Genomic DNA, 21,912 nt, shown 5'->3' with positions numbered 1-21,912 from the left:
TCGGGTGGAAACCTTGTATGTCCAAAACCGTTTGTTTTGCATTTATCATTTTAAAAATGATTTAAACTAGTGAAAACAGCCGATCTACAAGCACACAACGCCGAGGCGTTGTGTGCTTGTAGATCTGCTGTTTTCACTACTTTTGTGCGATGGCCTTGTTGAAGCAGGGCTTTGCTTTGCGATCTGTAGATCTGCTGTTTTCACTACTTTTGTGCGATGGCCATGTTGAAGCAGGGCTTTGCTTTGCGGGAAAAAAAATCTAAAAATGTGAAACTTGGAGATACAAGGTTTCTGCCCGACAGTGACGATTTACTTTGTTGGCTGCCCAGCACCCAAAATGGAACGAAGGCCGACATTTTATTTTAATTTTTTTCCTAATGGCCGGCCTGGACCGGCCGGGAATGAGCCGGCCGTTCGGGAGTTGTCCCGCTTTTCCCAATGGCCAGCACGTCCCTGGTGCAAGCACACGTGCGTGTGTGTTTTCATCCATCCGTTACGTCAGAAACCTAGTCGCGTTCTATAACTCGCTCTCTCTAGCCGAATGGCTTCATCTCCTTCTGGTTCCTCGTGCCAACACAAATCTGAACTGAGGAAAAAAGACTGCTTTCAGCGTTATTATCGGTGCATCTGGTCCTTAACTTCTTCAGTGCCATATTTAAAGTGGGACCTCTTATATTGCCGGTTCGCCAACAAAGGGTTAAAAAAATAGTGTGCACGCTGGTGCACACATTCTTGCACAGATCATGCACTATGCATGTGCATGCTTTTCACAGCTTTCAAACAAAAAAATCCGCTTGGAAATCCGTTCAGGCATTCAGGAGAAGGCAGCCCTTATGTTTTCTTCAAATGTAAACAAACATGGCTGCCATGTTTGAAAGATGGGGTTGGTATGGGGGTTAAACATGCAATGTTGCGATCGCGATCATGGCTAGTACACTGTTGGAGGTCCAAAACTTTTTTTTTTTCAATTCTTTTTTTTTTTTTTATTATTTAAAAAAAAAAAAGACGTCCAGAAGACGTCTGGCAGGGAGGTCCATAGTTAAAAAGACGTTTTTATTATAGAAAACGTCTTTTTTGGCAGGGTATGAGTTAAAGTGGCTAAATATGTATTTTTAGACACAATAAGCAGGCGATTTCTTTATTACTATTTAGAGTAACACTACTAGCCTAGTGCGACTTTATGGAAACCTAAAGGAAACGGGTACTAGTTTGAAGAAATACTGTGTAAGAAATATGAAAAAAAATTACTGAATAATCCAGCATTTTGCTAAGAGATATCTTGAATAGTTTAATTTATATGAATTTATTAGGGAATTCAATTTTCCCATTGACCCTAACTGGAAGATGCAAAAAAAAAACAAAAAAAAAACAACAACCCAAAGCTTGTCAAATCGACCGCCTTCATCGGGAATAGTGTGCTTCTATTTTGCTAAGAAACGTCTTGAATAGTTTCATTTTTATATGAATTCATTAGTGGATCCAATATTCCTCATTGACTTTAAGGGGAAGATGTGAAAAAGACGACACAAAGTTTGGCACACTCCTCCCACAGTTTTCATGGCACACACTCAAGCAGTGCATCCGTCTGTGAACAGGTAATCTCGGCAACGTTGGACCCATCAGTGTGAAACACACACACACACACACACCCCTACACCTTTATCTTGGTGGCCACAGAGACGCGTACGTCAGATTTGTGACATTTCATTATGACTGAAATGGCACAATTGTTTTCCGGGGAAATCTCGCTTTTGCGAACGCCCATCATTTCGACCGGAGGGTTAGCGACTCACTCCACGGAGGTTAAGGTTAGGGTGAGAGTTAGAGTCGGGTGTCGAAAAGATGAGATGCAGTAACAGCGACACGCTCCCTTGTTTTCCAAAGTTTGTGGGAGTGGCCTAATTTGCACAACAAGCCACAAATGCTATTTCATCGCCAGTTCCCACCTGATGTTGTGTGGGAGGCCAGACTGCTCCAGTCCGTACTCAATAACTGCTAGCTTGCTTAACGTCTTAAGACTGGGACTCATGTCCAAGATGTACGGTTTGTGTCCTTTAAAGAGGAAGAGACGGTCTCCCACCATGCAACAGAACATACAATGCGTTGGACATGGTCCTTTCCCCTTGGGCTCAACCTTCTTCCAGGAGGAGGTCTCTGGGTTGTATTTCCACAGATCATTAAAGGACTGGTTCCCGTTCCAGCTACAAAATATGTACAGCTCTCCATTGTAGGTAAAGGCTGAATGACAGATGATTCCTTCTAGAAGAAGCCGTGCAGGTGTGTTCAGCCAGCAGTTGGTCTCTGTGTCAAACACACTGATGTTGTTGTAGTTGTCCATATGCCCCACAGAGCCCCCAAATACAAACATCTTTGTCCCGATGACGGTGGCAGAGTGACGTCGTGAAGCAGATGGTGGAGTTCCTCTGCTGTTAATTAAAGACCAGACCATTGTGCTGGTGTCCAACTTGTAGATGTCATAGGTGTATCTAGACTGCCTGATCCATCCTCCATAGATAAACATAACCTTCTCCAACACACAGGCCGAGTGGTTCCTCCTCCCCTCTGGAACTTCCCCAGAAACCCTGGGTCTAAACCATCTATATTCATCAACATCAAATGCATAAAGCCCGTCGTAGTACGTTCCTCTACAGGATCCCCAGAAGAAGACCGTATCTTCTATGAGCACAGCTGTGTGTCTCCAGGGAACCAGCTCATGGTAAGGTTCTCCTCCAGGGGTCACTGGATGCATGTTCACCCAGCCTAAAGACACTGTGTTGAAGATGTGAACGACAATCGGCCGTCTCTTGTGGCTTTCAAAGAAGTACACCTTGTTCTTTGCCGCTATAGCAGCATGGTATTGCTTTCCCTTTGGACAAGCATCCTCCTCTTCCTCTCCCCCCAGATGATGTTTCCAGCGCAGCATCTCAGTAAAAAGTAAAAACCTGATTAAGAATTAAGGAGTGACTGACAACTGAGTCTGTAAACAGTATACAGAGATTGTGAGCCCGCTGCCACTCATATTGAAACAGTGGCACGAATGTGACGCAAACCCTGTCCAATCCATGAAGCCCGACGGCTTCATTTTTTGGCCAACCCCAAGCAGAGAAGCCAAAAAGGTGCTGGTTGGTTGCTTGCGATTCTACAAATCGTGTGTCTTTCCCTTCGCTGTCGATGCCCAAATATGGACTTCCACATGGCGGCGTACTGGCCTCTGCATATTTTAATTACGCACGCACAGAGACGCTAGCCTGGGTACCAGCCTGCTACGCTGCGTTCCGTGGATTTGTTTGGTCACTTCGCTTCTCAGTCTGGCCATGATTCTGTTGACTCGTATTTCCGAACATCACTTGTGACATAGGCGATGTCGTTGCTGATTGGATGTTGTTCCAACGAATCAGAGTAGGGTTAGGGTAGCTATGTCATCAGCCAGCCAATACACAGTGGTTAATAATTTAGATGCCTTCTGGCACAATTGACTGTACTTTATGAGCCACGGAAGCCATGATCTTGTCCATATTGTGGAAGTCCACTATGTTGTCATATCGATCAACATGTTTTCTTTCACACGGAAAAGAAAAACTAGACCAGGTCAACCTGGTTGTGCCAGACCCCCTGTCTGTCATCATCATTTATGACATCATGCCTTTTGTAGGCATGTCATCATCATGTCATCATCATATATACCCTTTATATAGAAAACCCGGACCGACATTTGCTTATGTAGGCCTACCCATTTCATGGGTCTGGCAAAAAGTACGGCGGCTGTCCATCACTTAGATACGGACTGGTGAAGAAAAGCGGGTTTTTTTATACGATCGGCGAGATTTGGAGAAGGAATGATTCTGAAATGATTCTGAAATTTCTGCAGAGCAATGCATTGAAGCCAACGGAGATTATCACTTCCTGATGACGTCATCACCCAAAGGATCACGGGAGATTGAGTTTTCTTTCACCCGCGGGTCCCAATGACCGTGCGTTTCTGTTATCTTACTATAAAACGATATCCTGACGGGAAAAGCACTCCGCGGCTGGGTTTGAAATCCTGACTTTTGGCATTTAATGTGTTAAGTAAAACAATTGAGTACTTTTCCTACCGCTGTAAACGAGGGTCTCCCTCGATGATCTGCAATGAGTAAGCATTTGACTTCTGTTTTGGCTACACACATACACACACACACCCCTACACCTTTATCTCTGTGGTCACATGACCACGAGAAGTGTGCGTCAAATTTGTGACATTTCATTACGACTGGCTACGATTGGTTTCCAAAGTGTGTGGGAGTGGCCTGTTTTGTGGGAGTGACCTGTTTTGTGGGAGTGGCCCATTTTGCACATACCACACGTGCTATTTCGTCATGGCTGCCAGTTCCCACCTAATGTTGTGTGGGAGTTCAGACTTCTCCAGACCGTACAGAATAACTGCCAGCTTGCATAACGTCTTAAGACTGGGTCTCATGTCTAAGATGTACAGGTCATAGGCGGGTGTGTCTCCGGGTTTGTGTCCTTTAAAGAGGAAGAGGCGGTCTCCCACCATGCAACAGAACATACCATACGTTGGACATGGGCCTTTCCCCTCTCTCTTCCAGGAGAAGGTCTCTGGGTTGTATTTCCACAGATCACTAAAGGACTGGTTCCGCCGGCCACCAAATATGTACAGCTCTCCATTGTAGGTAAAGGCTGAATGACACGTGCGTTCTTCTGGAAGAAGCAGTGCAGGTGTGTTCAGCCAGCAGTTGGTCTCTGTGTCAAACACACCGATGTAGACCATGTGGTTGAATAGCCCCATTACCCCCCCATAGCCCCCAAATACAAACATCTTTGTCCCGATGACAGTGGCAGAGTGACGTTGTATGGCTATGGTGAGACCTTCTGAAGCAGATGGTGGAGTTCCTCTGCTGTTAATTAAAGACCAGACCATTGTGCTGGTGTCCAACTTGTAGATGTCATCAGTGTATTCAGTCCGCTTGGTCGATCCTCCATAGATAAACATGACCTTCTGCAACTTACAGGCTGAGTGGTTCCTCCTCCCTTCTGGTGCTTTCCCATAAACCCTGGGTCTAGACCATCTGTGGGCATCAACATCTTTCTTTCTTTCTTTCTTTTTATTTATTTCGAACATCATACAATACAAAATCACAATAAAAACAATAGTAAACATATAATATAAAAACAATTTCCATCATCTCAAACAATAAAACATATGTGTTCGAAAGGGAGTAGGAAGAAGCTGATGCTTATAATATCCTACCCCTTCATATCAAAGGCATAAAGCACATTGTAGTACTTTCCTCCCCAGCACCCTCCCCAGAAGAAGACTGTATCTTCTATGAGCACAGCTGTGTGTCTCCAGCACCTGGAGGGAACCAGCTCATGGTAACCTTCTCCTCCAGGGGTCTCTGGAGGCATCTTCACCCAGCCTAAAGACACTGTGTTGAAGATGTGAACGACGATCTGTGGGCTCTTCCTATTTTTATAGTTGTTCTTGTAGCTTTCAAAAAGGTACACCTCGTGCCCTGCCGCTATAGCAGCATGGTATCGGTTTCCCTTTGGACAAGCGTCCTCCTTTTCCTCTCCTTCCAGATGCAGTGTCCAGCGCAGCATCTCAGTAAACAGTAGAAACCTGACGTTAAGAAGAAATGACTGACGATAGAGTCTGTAAACAGAATACAGAGCTTGTGAGTCCGCTGCCACTCATATTGAAACAGTGGCACGAATGTGACGCAAACCCTGTCCAATCCATGAAGCCTGACGGCTTGGTGTTGGCCAAACAGAGATGCCAAAAAGGTGCTTGGTTGGTTGCTTGCGATGCTACAAATCGCGCGTGTAAAAATCTTCGGAAAATAGCAGATGTCGCTCTACTGTAGAGCTGAAGAGGTTAATTTATGTTTTAATAAATCTACAAAGTAATTAGTAACTAAAGTTTTCAAATAAGTGTAGTGGGGTAAAAGTACAATATTTGGATCTGAGAGTGGTGGAGTGGTAGTGGAGTAGAAGTGAAAGCGTTGGAAATTGGCAATATAGTCTCGCGTTAGCCTGGCGTTGCTCATACTAATTCCACACTGCGTGTCGGATATTAGTCTGGACTCGGGAGCAGAATTTTCATTTCCAAGGGGTGGTTTAAAAAAATGTTAAGTTGACTTACTCTTAATTGCTCCCTCTGAACTTCAAAGGGCTTGTGAGCTGCTGTAATTGATTGAGCCATACAAGTGTCAATAGCTTGTTAGTCACTGAAAGCATCAAAGACTACAATCTGTTTGATGTCTGTAATAAGAGTGGAGGGGGGAATGTGTTTGAATACACACAGACTCGCCTGATTGGCTGAATGGTTTTGAACCAGGCCACCACCCACCATGTGCCCCAAGCCTACAGCCCTGATTGGCTCGCCCTTTCTGAGGGCTGGTGGAAAAAGCTTATTTAATGTGAGGGGCCAGACTACACAACACCACCACTACCAACAGGGGGTGGTGTTGTGCAGTCTGGTTTATTAACCAGGCTAGTCTCGCGTAGCCAGACAACTATTACACAATCTCCGAATGCTATATAGTCTGGAACACCTTTCATTTCATACACCTCCTGAACGGCGAGTGATGGAACCTGGCATTTCCGTTCAAGAAAATATATTTTAAAATGTATTTTCTGCTAAGCAGTAAGCTAAATATGCTTAGATGATTTTTATTTATATAATGATGAATGTGCGCAATGTGAGATGGAAACGGAAGTGAGGAGGAAGCTTCACTTCCGCTTTAACCGGTTACTCATCGTTATTCTTACGTTATTCCAGACTGTATGACGGGAGCGTTTGTTAATCGCGGAGTCAACAGTCTGGCCACGCAAGACTAGTTTGTTCCTGCAAAATAATGGAGATTCGGTTCCTGTTTCCTGTCCAGACAGGAAGCACTACCGTTTGGGCTCTTTGGCACCTTTGGATCAGCGATCCGATTTTGGATTGTTTTTAATTCAATCTAATAAAAGAAATCTCTGGGAAAACCTAAATGTACTAAGTTACTTTATACCACTGGTGTGAGTGTGCTTGTGCATGTGCATGTGGTAGGGATGGGAAAATATGAAAATTTCATATCACGATTATTGTGACAAAAGAAATTGCGATTTACAATATATCACAATAATCAAAATCCATTATCCTGGGGCCAAACATCTGCCAAAAAACAGCAGCTCTACAAGCTCACAACATTTTGACAGAGTGAAACAAATACTATATCAAGTACGTATATTATAAGTACCTTTAACCAGTTATAGAGGGTTTAAGTTGTACCGGATAATATGCAGCTCTTCAAATAAAAGGTGAATTGATCCCAGTGCATGACGGAGGACGATTTCACGTAGAATTTTATCTCCACGATACGATTATCATGAGTGTTTTTTTTATAGCGATACAGTTTACAGTTTAGGCATTTAGCAGACACTTTTAATCCAAAGCGACTTACAATAAGCAGGTAATACACATCACTATAATAAGCAAGAGGTAGACCACACCACACACCTAATCAGTGAAAAACTTCTAAAAACCCCAAAATGCTATCTAGCTTCATGTGTGGTCATCGAGGGAAGGGGGAGTGTTACAGTAGTGCTATGGCTTTAGGTGGAGTCTGAAGAGGTGAGTCTTCAGTCCACAGTGGAAGCGAGTGAGTGAGTCTGTAGTTCTAAGTGCGACAGGGATTTCATCCCACAGTTTGGGGGCCAGGAGGGCAAATTGTGGATTTTTGTCCTGGGGTTTTTAGCGAGGGTTCTGTCAGCGTCCCCGTGTTGGCTGATCTGAGTGAACGGGTGGCGATAAACGATAATATGGCTTATACGTCCCGTCCCTATAGTATAGCGTGTGGTTGGTGTGAACTTACGAAGCACTCGGCGGCGTCGTCCATGATGCCCAGCTGGAAGCGCTGCTCGTCCTGGAAGGTCTTGGCCAGCGCGCTGCGCAGCGCGTCCGACGGCAGCACGCGCTCACTGCTGAACTGGAACTGAGCAAAGATACTCTGGGAAGAGACACGCACGCACACACACACACACACACACACACACACACACACACACACACACACACACACACACACACATACACGGGGACGTGCAGAGAATGTTAGAGACGCAGGGTCTGAAATTTCTAAAAAGCAGACTATTTTCGGTACTTGATACCACATTAAACTAAGCATAATCAAGTGAATACTGGAGATGTGGCGTCACGGCATGGATTTCTACACAGAGAGGGCAATTCTTTCAACATAAGATGCTGCATTCAAGTTCAGGAGAGTTTGGACATTCTCTTGAACACTGCCTTCAGGTATGACATGGGAAGAGGGCATTTGCATTTCTTTCAGCATAGTAAAAACTGCATTCATGGTCTGGAGAGGGCACTTTTTACAGACGGATAAAAGGGCAGGGGCTCAAGCCCCCTTTGACGCACGCACGCACGCACACACACACACACACACACACACACACACATGCACACAAATGCTGACTACAGTATGAGTTCTTCTACTTCCAACTGTTACAGAATACAGTATAAACGCAGCTACTTTCATCCCGTGACGGTGTGACCACAGCATTTTGGTTCAAAACGGTAAAAAGAAAAAAACACACACACACGCACACAGACACCCGCGTTCATTTTGACAGCAAATCTTGATTTAGTTTCAGTAAGATAGATATAAGATATAAGTCGACCAAATCTACAGTTGATTTTGAGGACAACAATACATTTTTGGAGGGATATTTTTATGGCCTCGTAACGCCTGGTTTTACACTTGGTAGCATGCTGAAGATCCGATCTGCAAGCTCACAACACCGCAGCGCAACTAAACATAAAATGACTTGTCTTTTAGTTCTACTTGATCTCTTTTACACTAGTCCCTCCATGACATTTTATGGAGGTCCTTGACATAAAAAAAAGTCTGAGCACCACTGTGATAAGCAGTAGCAACGTATACAGTACGTTTTTCAGACTGGGGTTCAAAAGACATTTCGTAAAATCGTCCTCTGGGTTTTTAGCGGATTTAGACGCTCTCGTGCCGTGCCAACGTTCTCTTTTCAGACGATTAAAATTAAAACAAAAACGAAATCAAAAGTTCCTGTCAAAATCAACACTGGTTTAGGGTGGGGGGATGATGATAAATCTAAATAAATTGAAATTGATTACGCCCACTTCAGTGAAGATGCATTGGGTCATTTGGGAGATTTTTTGTATTGGGAGTTGGCACCTAGGATGCAATACACACCCCATCCCACCCAAAAAAAACTGACATGTTTTTTTCCCACTTTTACGGCGTCCGTGTCAGAATAGCCAGAATCAATTATTTTGTGTTATTTTTCATTTTAAAGAGAGATGAGGAATTATTTTCAAGATGCAGAGTTACTTTGAGGTGCAACAGTTCTTCTATTTATAGTGTTTATTAAATCCCAAATGGGTTTGAAAGTATTTATTCAACAGCATATAGGCAAACATTAAGAATAGCTTATGCATACCAGGCGGAATTGGCAGAAAATGACCCTTTTCGGTTATTTTTTAGATTTTCAAGGCGTGTGTTGTTATTTTCAAGATATAGAGTTACTTTTGGTGTCAAAAGTCTTGTATTGATACTGTAGTGTTTTGTCTGCAAATTCCCGATAGTCACGATAATTTCCCTATGTAGCTCACTGCCTTTCTTCTCTTACCTTTTAATGTGGTCGCGAGAATATCTGTTGTGCACGATCGGACTCCAACCATGAATCGTGCGTGTTTACGTTGTCCACAGCTTCGAAATAAATACAAAAAAGTGAGTGAATGGAACCATCCCATGGCTCGGAAAGATCTTTTGCCATGGTAATAGTGCACCGATCAAATGGGTCCATGAAGAAACCGTTCCGAGAGGTTTAGTTCCACTTTTTTAGTTCCGGTTTTTGATTTAAAAAAAGTATTTTAATTAAAGCTTATTAAATTCTCTGGATTATCGGGCCTGGCAGGGAGCTACATAGAAAGGGTTATTTTTGGCAGGGACTGTGTTAATCACGTCGTAAATAATTTTGAACTTGATGATTATCCCCCCTCCCTAACTTGTTCTTTGATCATCCTCTACGTCCTTACATAACAGGTGTACACTGAGTCACACAAACCGCCCTCCTCTGTTCCGTTTCTTTTCGTTCTTTAATCCATTCAGAACGGGTACACATTTTGTGTATCATTATTTTATGCTTTAACTATTGAAAAATAGCAGATATACAAGCTCACAGCGCGGCACCGAGTGCCGCGCTGCGAGCTTGTAGATCTGCTATTTTTGAAAAATCGTGAAAATTAGAATTTTGACACGATTCTAATAAGTGTCTTTTGAATCCTTCTAAGACGTTTTGAAAAACCCTATGTTTCTATGTCAGCAATCTGGCCAGCCATCATCAAAGAAAAGGTCCTTTTCACTTAACTGGAGCTCAGTTAAGTCTGTTCTTGAGAGACTACTATGTCAGTGGTTCTCAAACCTTTTCATGTGAAGGACCCCCAAAATGATATGTATTTGGCCACGGACCCCCATCTCAAAATATTTCGTTCCAGGGACCACCCAGAAGCAAAGTTTGAGTTACACACGTTCGCTTAAAAAAGACATATATTCGAAGATTTTCACACATTTTCACGACTTTTTCAAAAATAGCAGATCTACAAGCTCACAGCGCGGCACTCGGTGCCGCGCTGTGAGCTTGTAAATCTGCTATTTTTCACTGGTTAAAGCATTCAATAATTCTAGGCCCTAAATGGCTTAAAGCAGAGTAGCGAGACATTCAGTTTGACAGGGCCGGGAACAACATGACAAGGCACTTTTAAATCCCTGAGTTCTTTTTATATCCACTTTTCTTTTGTTGTTGTTGTCTGAAACAATTTGCCAGCGTTCTTCTTTTATCTGCTTTTTTTGGGATGCTTGAAGTCTTCATTTAGAGAGGTTTTTTTCCGTCGGGGGTTGGGCTGAACCAGGGGTGGCGAGGGGAGAGACAACAAGGGGAGATTTATTCTTCGGAGAAGCCGTTGTGTTTTTTTTTCATAGGGCCGTTGTTTACTTTAATTACTCGCGTGTCTTTGATCTCCGCTCACAGAGGGTACCGGCGTGCTTGCCGAGGCGAGATCCACGGTAAACAAAGTGGACCTGAATTAACCGATTCAGACCGGGAACGGAAATCTGTGTCACTTTGGATATGAACCACTTCTTCAACCAATATGTTATGCTTTAACTATTAGAACATAGCAGATATACAAGCTTCTAGATCTGCTGATTTTTTTAAAATCATGAACATTTGTGCAAGTCTTTGAATATGTTGACCCGATTCTATAATGTCGTCTAAATCCATCTAAGTTTTTTGAAATACGCATGTTTCTACATCAGTGGTTCTAAAACAAATTATGTCAAGGACCCCTAGAATTATAGGTCCCATCCTCTTTTACAGTACACTTTAAGACATAATAAGACATAATAAGACAGAATAAAGCCATAATAACAAATAATGTGTTGGTAATGGCTGAGACAGAATAGCAGAAAAGCGAATACATTATCTGGCACCGGCATCGCTGGTAACTGCCGCAGCAGCCACCACCACACGGACGGGCAGTTTACCGCTACGGGACCTGCTGGTCCGTGCGGCGGCCGCCGGTCCTACTGGCGGAACTGCTGGTCCTATCGCCGGCGATGCAGTGCGACTGCTGGTCGAACTAGCGGTCGTGCGGCAGTGTCTGCCGCTGCAGTTCCGCGGCAGGTGACGGTGCCAGAGAATGAATTCGCTCTTTCTACTATTCTGTCTTTGTTTCTGTCTAATGAAATATATTAGCTCTAATTACCAACACATTATTTCTTATTATGGCTTTATTCTGTCTTATTGTGTCTTATTATGTCTTAAAGTGTACTGTAAAAGAGGATGGGACCGAATTATATGTATTTGGCCACCGAGCCAAATCTTGAAATATTATGTATCAGGGACCCCCCCCCCCCCCCCCCCCAGAAGCAAATATTTGAGTTACAAATGTCCGCTTTAAAAAAAACATAAATTCAAAGACTTTTCAAAAATATTAGTTCTAAAAGCTCGCAGTGCCGCACTGTGAGCTTGTATGTCTGCTATTTTTGAATAGCCAAAGTATCAAAAATAATGGTTAAAGTGTGGTTCCCGGTCGTAATCGGTTAAAAAAAAAGAAAGAAAAAGCCTCCCGACTCGGCCTTGCTTGCAGCAGAGCCTCAATAACAGCCCTGCATGAATAATATATGGCATTTATAGTGCACTTTTACCGTACCAAAAAAAAAGACACAGATCGCTGAGTGCTTTGTCGGAGCAAAATAGAAACTAAATCAAAACACGCTGGTGTGTGTGTATATCTGCAGATAGCGCGCCGGTCCTCTGACATTGCTCCTTGCCACGCCGTCGTCCAACATTTATTTACACGGCGTTCTCATCCGTTATGAAATGAGATAAATACTTATAAGACGCCTCAGGGCGACAAGCGACCTCGCCCTTTATCTGGCCAATGATATGGTGACTCAGAACAGCCATGTTTATCCACACCGACACTTTTTTACGTAACATTTTGTCTCACAACAAAGTTTAGCCACCAGGCACGTGCACACATAGACATCAAAGGGGGCTTGAACCCCTGCCCCTTTATCCGTCTGTAAAAAGTGCCCTCTCCAGACCATGAAAGCAGTTTTTACTTTGGTGAAAGAAATGCAAATGCATTCAAGACAATTGCCTCGTCCAAACTCTCCTGAACTTGAATGCAGCATCTTATGTGCATCTCTCTGTTAGAAATCCATGCCATTACGCCACATCTCCAGAATTGGCTTAATTATGCTTAGTTCAGTGTGGTATCAAGCACTGAAAATAGCCGACCTCCAAGCTCACAATTACCCATATATGGAGACCGCTGGTACCCACATATGGTGCTGTGAGAGCCCAAACATGCTTACTCAGTTATTCATTATGTGAAAGTCCTATGATGTCTATGACATCTGACATCATACCCTTTTATGCCCATACATGGAGATCCCTGTCTGTAGAACCAGCCGTTAGTGTGGTACAGTATGTGGGCGATGTGGCCTCCATGTATGGGCATGAAGTCCTGTTAGATATGGGCTTAATATTGATGACATCAGGGGACTCCATATATGGGCATATGAAATGGATTCTGTTAGTGTGACATCACAGTGAAGCCAGAGCGTGATGTCAGAGCCCCCCAGAGGGGACGGTGTGGAGGTGTTGTCACATCCTATGGCCTCCGAAAGACATTAGAGGCACAAGCCTCTAGCTCGCCCTTGGGGGAGGCGGGGGGGAAAGCGTTGTCCAATTCATTCCCTATGGAAGTCACATGGGTTTTTACCTCTAGCATGCCTCGTGGCTTAAGGCAAGCTTGCCTTAATGCTAGAGGCACGCTATAGAGGCATGCTAGAGGCAATCTTCCATAGGGAAAGAATTGGACGCTGCCCTTCCCCCAGCCTCCCCCAAGGGCATGCTAGAGGCTTGTGCCTCTAATGTCTGAACGTGTCGCATTGCGATGCATTGTGAGCTTGTCGATCTGCTATTTTTTATTAAATGTTTCGCACCAAGATGATGGATTTTGGGGATATTTTTATTATGGTGATAATATCGTAAATCATTGTACATTTTATTTGGGTCAAAATAATCGTGACATTAAATTTTCATATCGTCTCATCCCAAGTGCAGAGTAACAATGGAAGATGCTCTAATCTCCTCAATAATGTCCTTTTGTATTGCTGGCCTTCATATTGAGCTCATCATATCCCGGTAGACGGTGGATCTCCAGTGTTGTGTGTCGGAGACGGAGGGGAGGAGACAGCTGCTGAAATGTAAACCTGGAGAGATAAACGCATGGCTGATGTTCTCGCAGACTGACTGCCCACGGATACAAACTGACCTAATTCTGAAATACCATCTCAGCTGGGCGGGGGAAAGACAAACTCAGCAAAGATTATTATTATTTTAGGAATAAAAAAAAGTAGAAAAACCCCACTGACACGAACATAATGCCAGAACACTGAGTTGACGACATTGTCGTTTTTGTCATTGTCGCAAATTGCAAATTGTGATTATAGGCCTGACACAATCTAACTATAGGTAACACTGATACCAAACAGTGTCACCACCATGGTAACAGCTGCATGCTGAAACCATGCCCACATTTGGAGATAACCGACATCACTGATACGTCTAAAAAATATCCTGCTATCCTACGAGCCGATACTTTCACCTTAGTGCACAACACAACCACGGCCAATGACTAGTTATTACATAATCTCCTGACCGCAACTGTTTGAGAAAATACCAGAACCCCAAAACACAGTTGCATCGGGAGTTTTGATTGAATAATTGATACGTTTATTGAAAATAAATTAACAGGATAGAAATACAAGAAAGCCCGTAAGCCCATAGCTCCATTGCGGTCCTATGGGTAAAGGGGGTAGAGAGCAACAATTCATTACAAAATATAAAACAAGGCCAAACAAATTGTGTTTCTTTGAGAGATGGGACGTTCTCGAACGAATCGAGTCGATTGAACGGCTCTTTGAAATGAACGATGAGATCTGGTCCTTTTTTGATGAGGGGGAGTAAATTCTTAACTTATGTAAAAGTATACTGCAATGTAGAAATAGTCTGCCACAAATAAAAGTTCGGAATTATAGTGCACTTGAGTAAAAGTACAACTTTACTCAAGTACATTTTCTTTTATACCAATTGCCTAAGCTGTAATCCTGGGCTCTGCTCTCCCTCTGCCAACCTGGGGAGGGCCCCGAACTGAGCTCATGCTTCCTTCAATGCATGAGGAGTGAGCAGGCCACTTCTTATCACCTAACAGGGGGGGGCGTTTCCCTGGTTGGACATTCAGTAGCACATGGAAGGAACACATTATTCCAACAACGTTCCGTTCCCCTCCACAACATTTGTCTATCAAAAAGGAAAAGCGGCATGGCGCTATCGTATATATATGTTGGAACATACTGTAAGATGTCAGAATACAGGGTAGCTGTAGGGTTTACAGTAAGCGGCTAACAGGGATGGCAGAGAATGTTAGAGAGGCAGGGGCTGACATTTCTAAAAGGGCCTTTTGGTGAAAATAGCCACTGCGACGCGTGGTGAGCTTGGAGGTCGGCTATTTTCAGTGCTTGATACCACACTGAACTAAGCATAATTAAGCCAATTCTGGAGATGTGGCGTGACGGCATGGATTTCTAACAGAGAGATGCACCTTAAGATGCTGCATTCAAGTTCAGCAGAGTTTGGACAAGGCAATTGTCTTGAATGCATTTGCATTTCTTTCACCATAGTATTAAAAACTGCATTCGTGGTCTGGTCTGGGTTCAAGCCCCCTTTGATGTCTATGTGTGCACGTGCCTGGTGGCTAAACATTGTTGTGAGACAAAATGTTACGTAAAAAAAACTGTCGGTGTGGCTGTTCTGAGACAGATATAGCGTGCATGCAGCGGGACCATACCACTATAGAGCAGCATTAATCTGAGTGTGAATGTGTGCTGCACGGAGGGGTAGCGATGAGAAAGGTAATGCGGTCGTTCCGACAAGGATGTGTGTGCTTCTGTGTGCGCGTGTGTGTGTGTGAGAGAGGGAGAGAGAGAGGGGAGAAAGGGATAGGGAAAGTGAAAGAGCACAAGCAAAAGAACGGTGTGACTGTGTGTGTGCGTGCGTGTGGGTGCGTGCACGTGTGTGTGTGTGTGTGTGTGTGTGTGTGTGTGTGTGTGTGTGTGTGTGTGTGTGTGTGTGTGTGTGTGTGTGTGTGTGCGTGTGTGTGTGCGTGCGCATGTGTTCTGGTGGCTGTGCTGACTGCAGCAATGCGCCAAGGAGAATGGAGGGGGAATATACCCTACAGAGAGAGAGAGAGAGAGAGAGAGAGGGAGGGAGGGAGGGAGGGAGGGAGGGAGAGATGAGGCATCGTGAGTAAGAGAGAGGGAGGCGCGCGTGTGTGTGTGTGTGTGTGTGTGTGTGTGTGTGTGTGTGTGTGTGTGTGTGTGTGTGTGTGTGTGTGTGTGTGTGTGTGTGTGTGTGTGTGTGTGTGTGTGTGTGCGCGCGCGAGAGTTCTGTGTGTGAGTATCTTTGCATGTGCGTGAAGGCAGTAACAATCCACACCAACTAGCACATTCATTCATCTCTCTCTCTCTCTCTCTCTCTCTCTCTCTCTCTCTCTCTCTCTCTCTCTCCTCCCTGGTATAGGACAGGAGGAGAGGAGCGAGGGGGTGTGAGGGGGAGGAGAGGGGAGGGGAGGGGAGGAGGGGAGAGAAGGGGGGGCTCTGCTGTTGAGAGAGATAAAGTGTTGCAGTGATTTCTGGAGGGATGACTGTAGGGAGACTATTGAATCTACAGTGTATGTGTGTGTGTGTGTGTGTGTGTGTGTGTGTGTGTGTGTGTGTGTGTGTGTGTGTGTGTGTGTGTGTGTACTACGGCACGACACCGCAGCCCGCCAGTTCCCACACTCATCACCAGCATCATCATCATCCACCTCTCCGTCTCACAGCATGCATTTATATACCATGAATTATCAGACATTAAATCGTTAAGCTTTGAATTCGCATTCGGTCGTTCTGAGCCCAGAGGCGCTGCTTCGTGACTCAGTTTGTGACGCCAACGCTCCGTTGCAGATGGGGCTGGCCCGACCGAATCGTGCCTTAATTTAGGAAACTAAAAGTCGAGTGTCCCTTTGTCACAGTGGTTCCAGAACGTTTTCATGTCAAGGACCCCCCCAAATTGATATGTATTTGGCCGTGGACCCCCTCACCTGAAGACGTTTTGTTTTAACCCCCCAAAAATATCACTTAGACCTTATAGACTACCTTTAAATGAACACTATCGATTTGATTGAGGAACGATGGACAGTTAGTAATGGTGAGATACTAGGAAAGAAGAAGCTATAGGGTTTGTTTTTCTGTAGTAAACAGATAGGGTGGGAGGGGGGCTTGGTGTCCTGCTTCATGTTTATGCTGTGATTTCTGCTGTGATGGGCTGGCGTGCAGAAAGAAACCTTCTACGTCCAAAGCCCCATTTCCACTGTAGGGTCGACCCAGAACTAGAACCAGAACGTTCCAGAATCAAGAACTTTCAAGAACCTGTGAAGTTCCGGGACCAAGTTCTGCTTTTGTTTCCACATAACCAGAACTAACCGGGGTCCGAGCAGCAGCGCTGCTGGCCCCGCCAGAACTCAAGTTTATTTCTACTTCAGGAGCAGGACCGAAAAAAAGTTCCAGGAACCTTGCCTGGAACCAGGCCGTACGCAATGGAAACAAAACCAGAACCAAATAAATTGCTTCAGGTTCTGGAAAATTCTGGTTCCACCTTGCAGTGGAAAGGGGGCTCATGTTTCAACTTTATATGTTTTTCTTGATGGCCTACTTCTCCATGCTAACCAACTCAGTGGCCTTGTGGTCAGAGCATCCGTCCTGAGATTGAGAGGTCGGGCTTTGATTTCCCAACCAGGTCATTACCAAAGACTCAGCATCAAGGGGATGGATTGGGAGGGCTGGGTAAGTCCCTGTGACAGACATACTAGCGTCTTGTCTAGGGCACTGGTTCTCAACCTTTTCAGGCTGCGACCCCCAAGATAACCATATTTTAACTGGGGATCCCCACACCCTGACGAGCACTAAGAGTTGAAGTTGAGGAATTACATTTTGTATGGTTCACGGTTCTATTGTAAAGATAGCAGATCTACATGCTCACAACGCATCGCGTTGTGAGGCGTTGTGAGCATGCATCAGCCCCTAATATTTGACAATTTGGCCAATGTTTAATGTGTTATTTTAGAGGTATTAAAAAGTCCTTAAATTGACAATTTAATGTTCAGATACCCTCTATGCTTAAACTTCATGTTGGTTTGTTTACTGTTGAGGGAGAAAACAATCGACCCACAGGTTGAGAACCACTCCGCTAAAAACTACTGCACTAAAGAAACAGAAGATATAGGCTCCTGCCCTATGTGCGATTTACAAGCTCAAAGATCAGATAGTTTGTCTATTTTCCTCCATCTTCTTCAAATATGCCCCGTTCCCTATATGGTCGTATACGGTTTTCCTCATCCAAGTAAGACATCATATTACAGGGGTGCAGGCACGACAAGCATGGACATCAAAGGGGGCTTGAGCCCCTGCCCTTTTATCCATCTGTAAAAAGTGCCCTCTCCAGACCATGAATGCAGTTTTTATTATGCTGAAAGAAATGCAAATGCCCTCTTTCCTTGCCATACCTGAAGGCAGCATTCAAGAGAATTGCCTTCAAACTCTCCTGAACTTGAATGCAGCATCTTATGTTGAACGAATTGCCCTCTCTGTGTAGAAATCCATGCCGTTACACCACATCTCCAATATTCACGTGATTATGCTTGGTTCAGCGTGGTATCAAGCAACGCGTTGTGAGCTTGGAGGTCTGCTATTTTCAATATTCTCACCAAAAGGCCCTTTTAGAAATGTCAGCCCCTGCCTCTCTAACATTCTCTGCACGTCGCTGCAGGGGTGTAGCTACAAAATGTTCTCCAGATTCTCAAGTAAAAGTGAAAGCTCTCGGGCCTCTAGGTGCGTCTGTGGGTTCTTTCTAAATCAATGAAAAGTATTACCAAGAGACTTGTGACTAATAACGCAGGAACACAGGTTGTGTTTAGTTTTTTCCTCCTCCCCTCCTCTCCTCCCCCGTCTGGATGTTAGATGTTTATTCAGCAGCCCTTTATCTCCGTGGCGGCAGAAAGACTTCCTCCTCCGCAACAGAGAGAGAAGAAGGAGCTTCCCCGCGAGGCGACGATTATGCTCTTTGATCACCGGTGACAATGGACACACAATGGATGGCTGATAGCACCGCAAGAGACAGAGCGATATGAACACTTTAACATGTCTGCCGCTCCCCGCTGCCTCAGTTCTCTCTCCCACGGATGACTAATGCTCACGTAACACACACACACGCACACACACACACACACGCACACGCGCGCGCACACACACACACACACACACACACACACACACACACACACACACACACACACACACACACACACACACACACACACACACACACACACACACACACGTGTACTCGTATCTACTTGTGAGGACCCAAGTATAGTAGAAGTTGATAAATACACATTTTGTCATTTCAATGCTGCAATATAGAAGTACTCTGTTACAAGGAAGAGTCTGGAATTCAAAGTAAAAGTACAAAAGTACTTGCATCATCATGTATACCTGTAATCATTTAAATGTACTTAAAGTACCACAAGTAGAAAGTAGTCATTGTGCAGAATGTCCCATTTTAAGTATTCAAATGTATACAAATCTTTTTGAAAATAGAAGACACTTTGTGACTTTTCGGCTATAGGCCTACAGTCAAAAAATGCCAAAACATCGCTGCAAATCACTGTCCTTAAAACATTGTTGTTTGTTGTCCTCACAAGTATAATGCAAATGTATGTTTGTACGCGTGCGTGCATGCCCGTGTGTGTGTGTGTGTGTGTGTGTGTGTGTGTGTGTGTGTGTGTGTGTGTGTGTGTGTGTGTGTGTGTGTGTGTGTGCGCAGCAGACACAGCGTGGGTTCTGCTAACTCAGCGCATTCAGTCAAGCCAATTAATTACAGAGAGAGAACAGCATGTAGAACACACACATCGACGCTACAACACATCTCTATGTGCACGCACACACACACACACACATACGCACACACACACACACACACACACACACACACACACACACACACACACACACACACACACACACACACACACACACACACACACACGCAGACTCATGCAAACACACCACCACTACGCACACACAGTGCATTTCACACAACGCCTGCTGCCTACCTTTTAAAACTGAACACATATTCATCGTCGCAGTCGGGGCCGAAACCTCGTATCTACGTCTTTCCATGTATTTTTCTTTGGTTTGTTTTTGGTTTTATTGGAAATTAACGGGCCTATACTTGGTCACGCAAAAGCAGCGATCTACAAGATCACAAAGTGTCGCGCTGTGCTGTGGCGTGAGCTTGGGGATCGGCTTTTTTTGGTGCAATTTTAGAAAGATTTTGAAAGTGAACATTTAAAAGTGGTTACTTTAGTTCATTGCGACCGTAGGTCGCACTTACTACAGAAAGCTGCTCGAGGTGTCCGTCTGTCCGTCCGTCCGTCCGTCACACACGTCACACGTCACACTTTTGCCCTGCTCATATCTCCGCAACCGTTGCCCCGATCCATGCCAGATTTTGCACACACACTCCTTACCTGCCAAACTACAACCTCCAAGGACCCCCGGAGCACCAGGGACCCCCAGCTCCCTCGGGGACCCCCAAGTGTAAAAAATGAGCACATGTGCAAAAATTACCAAATGACCACCCCAACGGGGCTGCTCACGGGGCATTCCCGGGGAACACCCACTCCGGAGACCCCACCCCTCATTTCTCACATGGCCCTCTAGCGCCACCATGAGGCCGATTCAGATTTTGCCCTAAAATCACGAAAATCACTACACAGTATGTCTACACTCATGTCATCAACATGCTCAGGAAGATTTTGGAAAAACACATTTTTGCTCTATTTGTGGAGATAAGTGACCTACGGTCGCTTATCTCCCGATTAGGGAGTCTTACTGGTTATTAGTATCAACAAGAGCTATGTGTGACTATACATGAAAACGACTTTGGATCTATTTGGAACACGTTCTTTTTTACTTCTTTTTCTCATTTCCTAAGAGGTAACGTTAACAGTTTGTTGTGGACATGTGAGGATTCTCCGTGCGACACCAGAGAGGTTGTGCTGGTGGGTGAATGCTGCAGGGGAATGCCAGGGGCGTCGCACCAAATTCTGGGCCCTGGGTACAAGGATTCACTCACATCTTGTGCTTTAACTATTGGAAAAATAGCAGATATACAAGCTCACAGCAAGCTTGTAGATCTGCTATTTTTTTAAACTCGTGAACATTTGTGCAAGTCTTTAAATATTTCAAATCCTTCTATGTTTTTTTTTTTTGAAAAAACTATGTTTCTATGTAAGTGGTGCTCAAACCTTTTCATGTGAAGGACCCTCAAAATGATAATGTATTTGGCCACGGACCCCCATCTCAAAACATTTAGTTCCAGGGACCCCCCCAGAAGCAAAATCTGAGTTACAAATGATCGCTTAAAAAATACATATATTCAAAGATTTGCACAAATTTTCACGTCTTTTCAAAAATAGCATATCTACAAGCTTGCAGCGCGGCACCGTGAGCTTGTATATCTGCTATTTTTCAATAGCTAAAGTATAAAATAATTCCAGGCCCCTCCACCTTGGGCCCTAGTAACTCAGTCCCTCTTTTCCCCCCCCTTGTGACGCCCCTGTGCAGGGAGGGGGAGGGGGGGGGGGGGGGGGGGGGCTGAGAGGAGAGACACTGCCTTCATAACGCCTTGTCATCAACATAGAGCCCCGAAACGCTGCGCTGCAGCTTTGGCAAATAGATGATGCACAGCAATCCATGAAGTAGAAAACACATTCACAATTTATTTTCTTTCTTTTTTTCCGCTCGTGGAATCGCTCGTATAAGGTCTTATGAAGCACTATGAATCAGCAAACGAATAAATAAATAAATAAATATATCCCTTCAAAATCGAGAGGGTGGCAAAAAACGAACTAACAGACAAACAAAACACAATGCATCACGATGCACTGTAGAGCTGTAGATCAGCATTTCTTTGCCTATTTTTGAAAAAGACAATGTACCGTATATATATATCTCTGCTGTCGGGCCGAAAACAACAAAATGTTCATTTTCGGGAAAATGAGCTCAAGTGGAGTTAGGAGGTTTTGACCGAAGGGATTTTTACTACTTTTCATAGGTTCAATATTATTTTAACCAACACACAGACGTAAAGGGTGTTCAATAGCACATATTTATGAAAAAAAGAGAGGGCCAATCA

The 21,912-nt window shown here is 44.4% G+C and overlaps 1 protein-coding gene across 7 annotated transcripts in view; it reads right to left on the bottom strand.

Annotated features, from left to right (window-relative positions):
• LOC308303843 (ubiquitin carboxyl-terminal hydrolase 54-like) overlaps nt 1-21,912 on the bottom strand; it is a 122,300-nt gene that overhangs the window by 87,389 nt on the left and 12,999 nt on the right. For all 7 annotated transcript variants that reach the window (XR_013963024.1, XR_013963025.1, XR_013963026.1 and 4 more), the window contains exon 3: nt 7,857-7,991. Coding sequence is in view for 4 of the 7 variants with exons in the window: in XM_080748337.1 (XP_080604463.1) it covers nt 7,857-7,991 (135 nt within the window). In the remaining 3 variants the exon portion in view is untranslated. The remainder of the gene's footprint in view (nt 1-7,856; nt 7,992-21,912) is intronic.

The sequence above is a fragment of the Nannobrachium achirus genome (genome assembly GCF_963921795.1).
Source record: "Nannobrachium achirus genome assembly, chromosome: 18".
Taxonomy (NCBI): Eukaryota; Metazoa; Chordata; class Actinopteri; order Myctophiformes; family Myctophidae; genus Nannobrachium; species Nannobrachium achirus.
The sequence above is the reverse complement of the archived record's forward strand: the minus strand, read 5'-3'. Positions and strand labels throughout refer to the sequence as shown.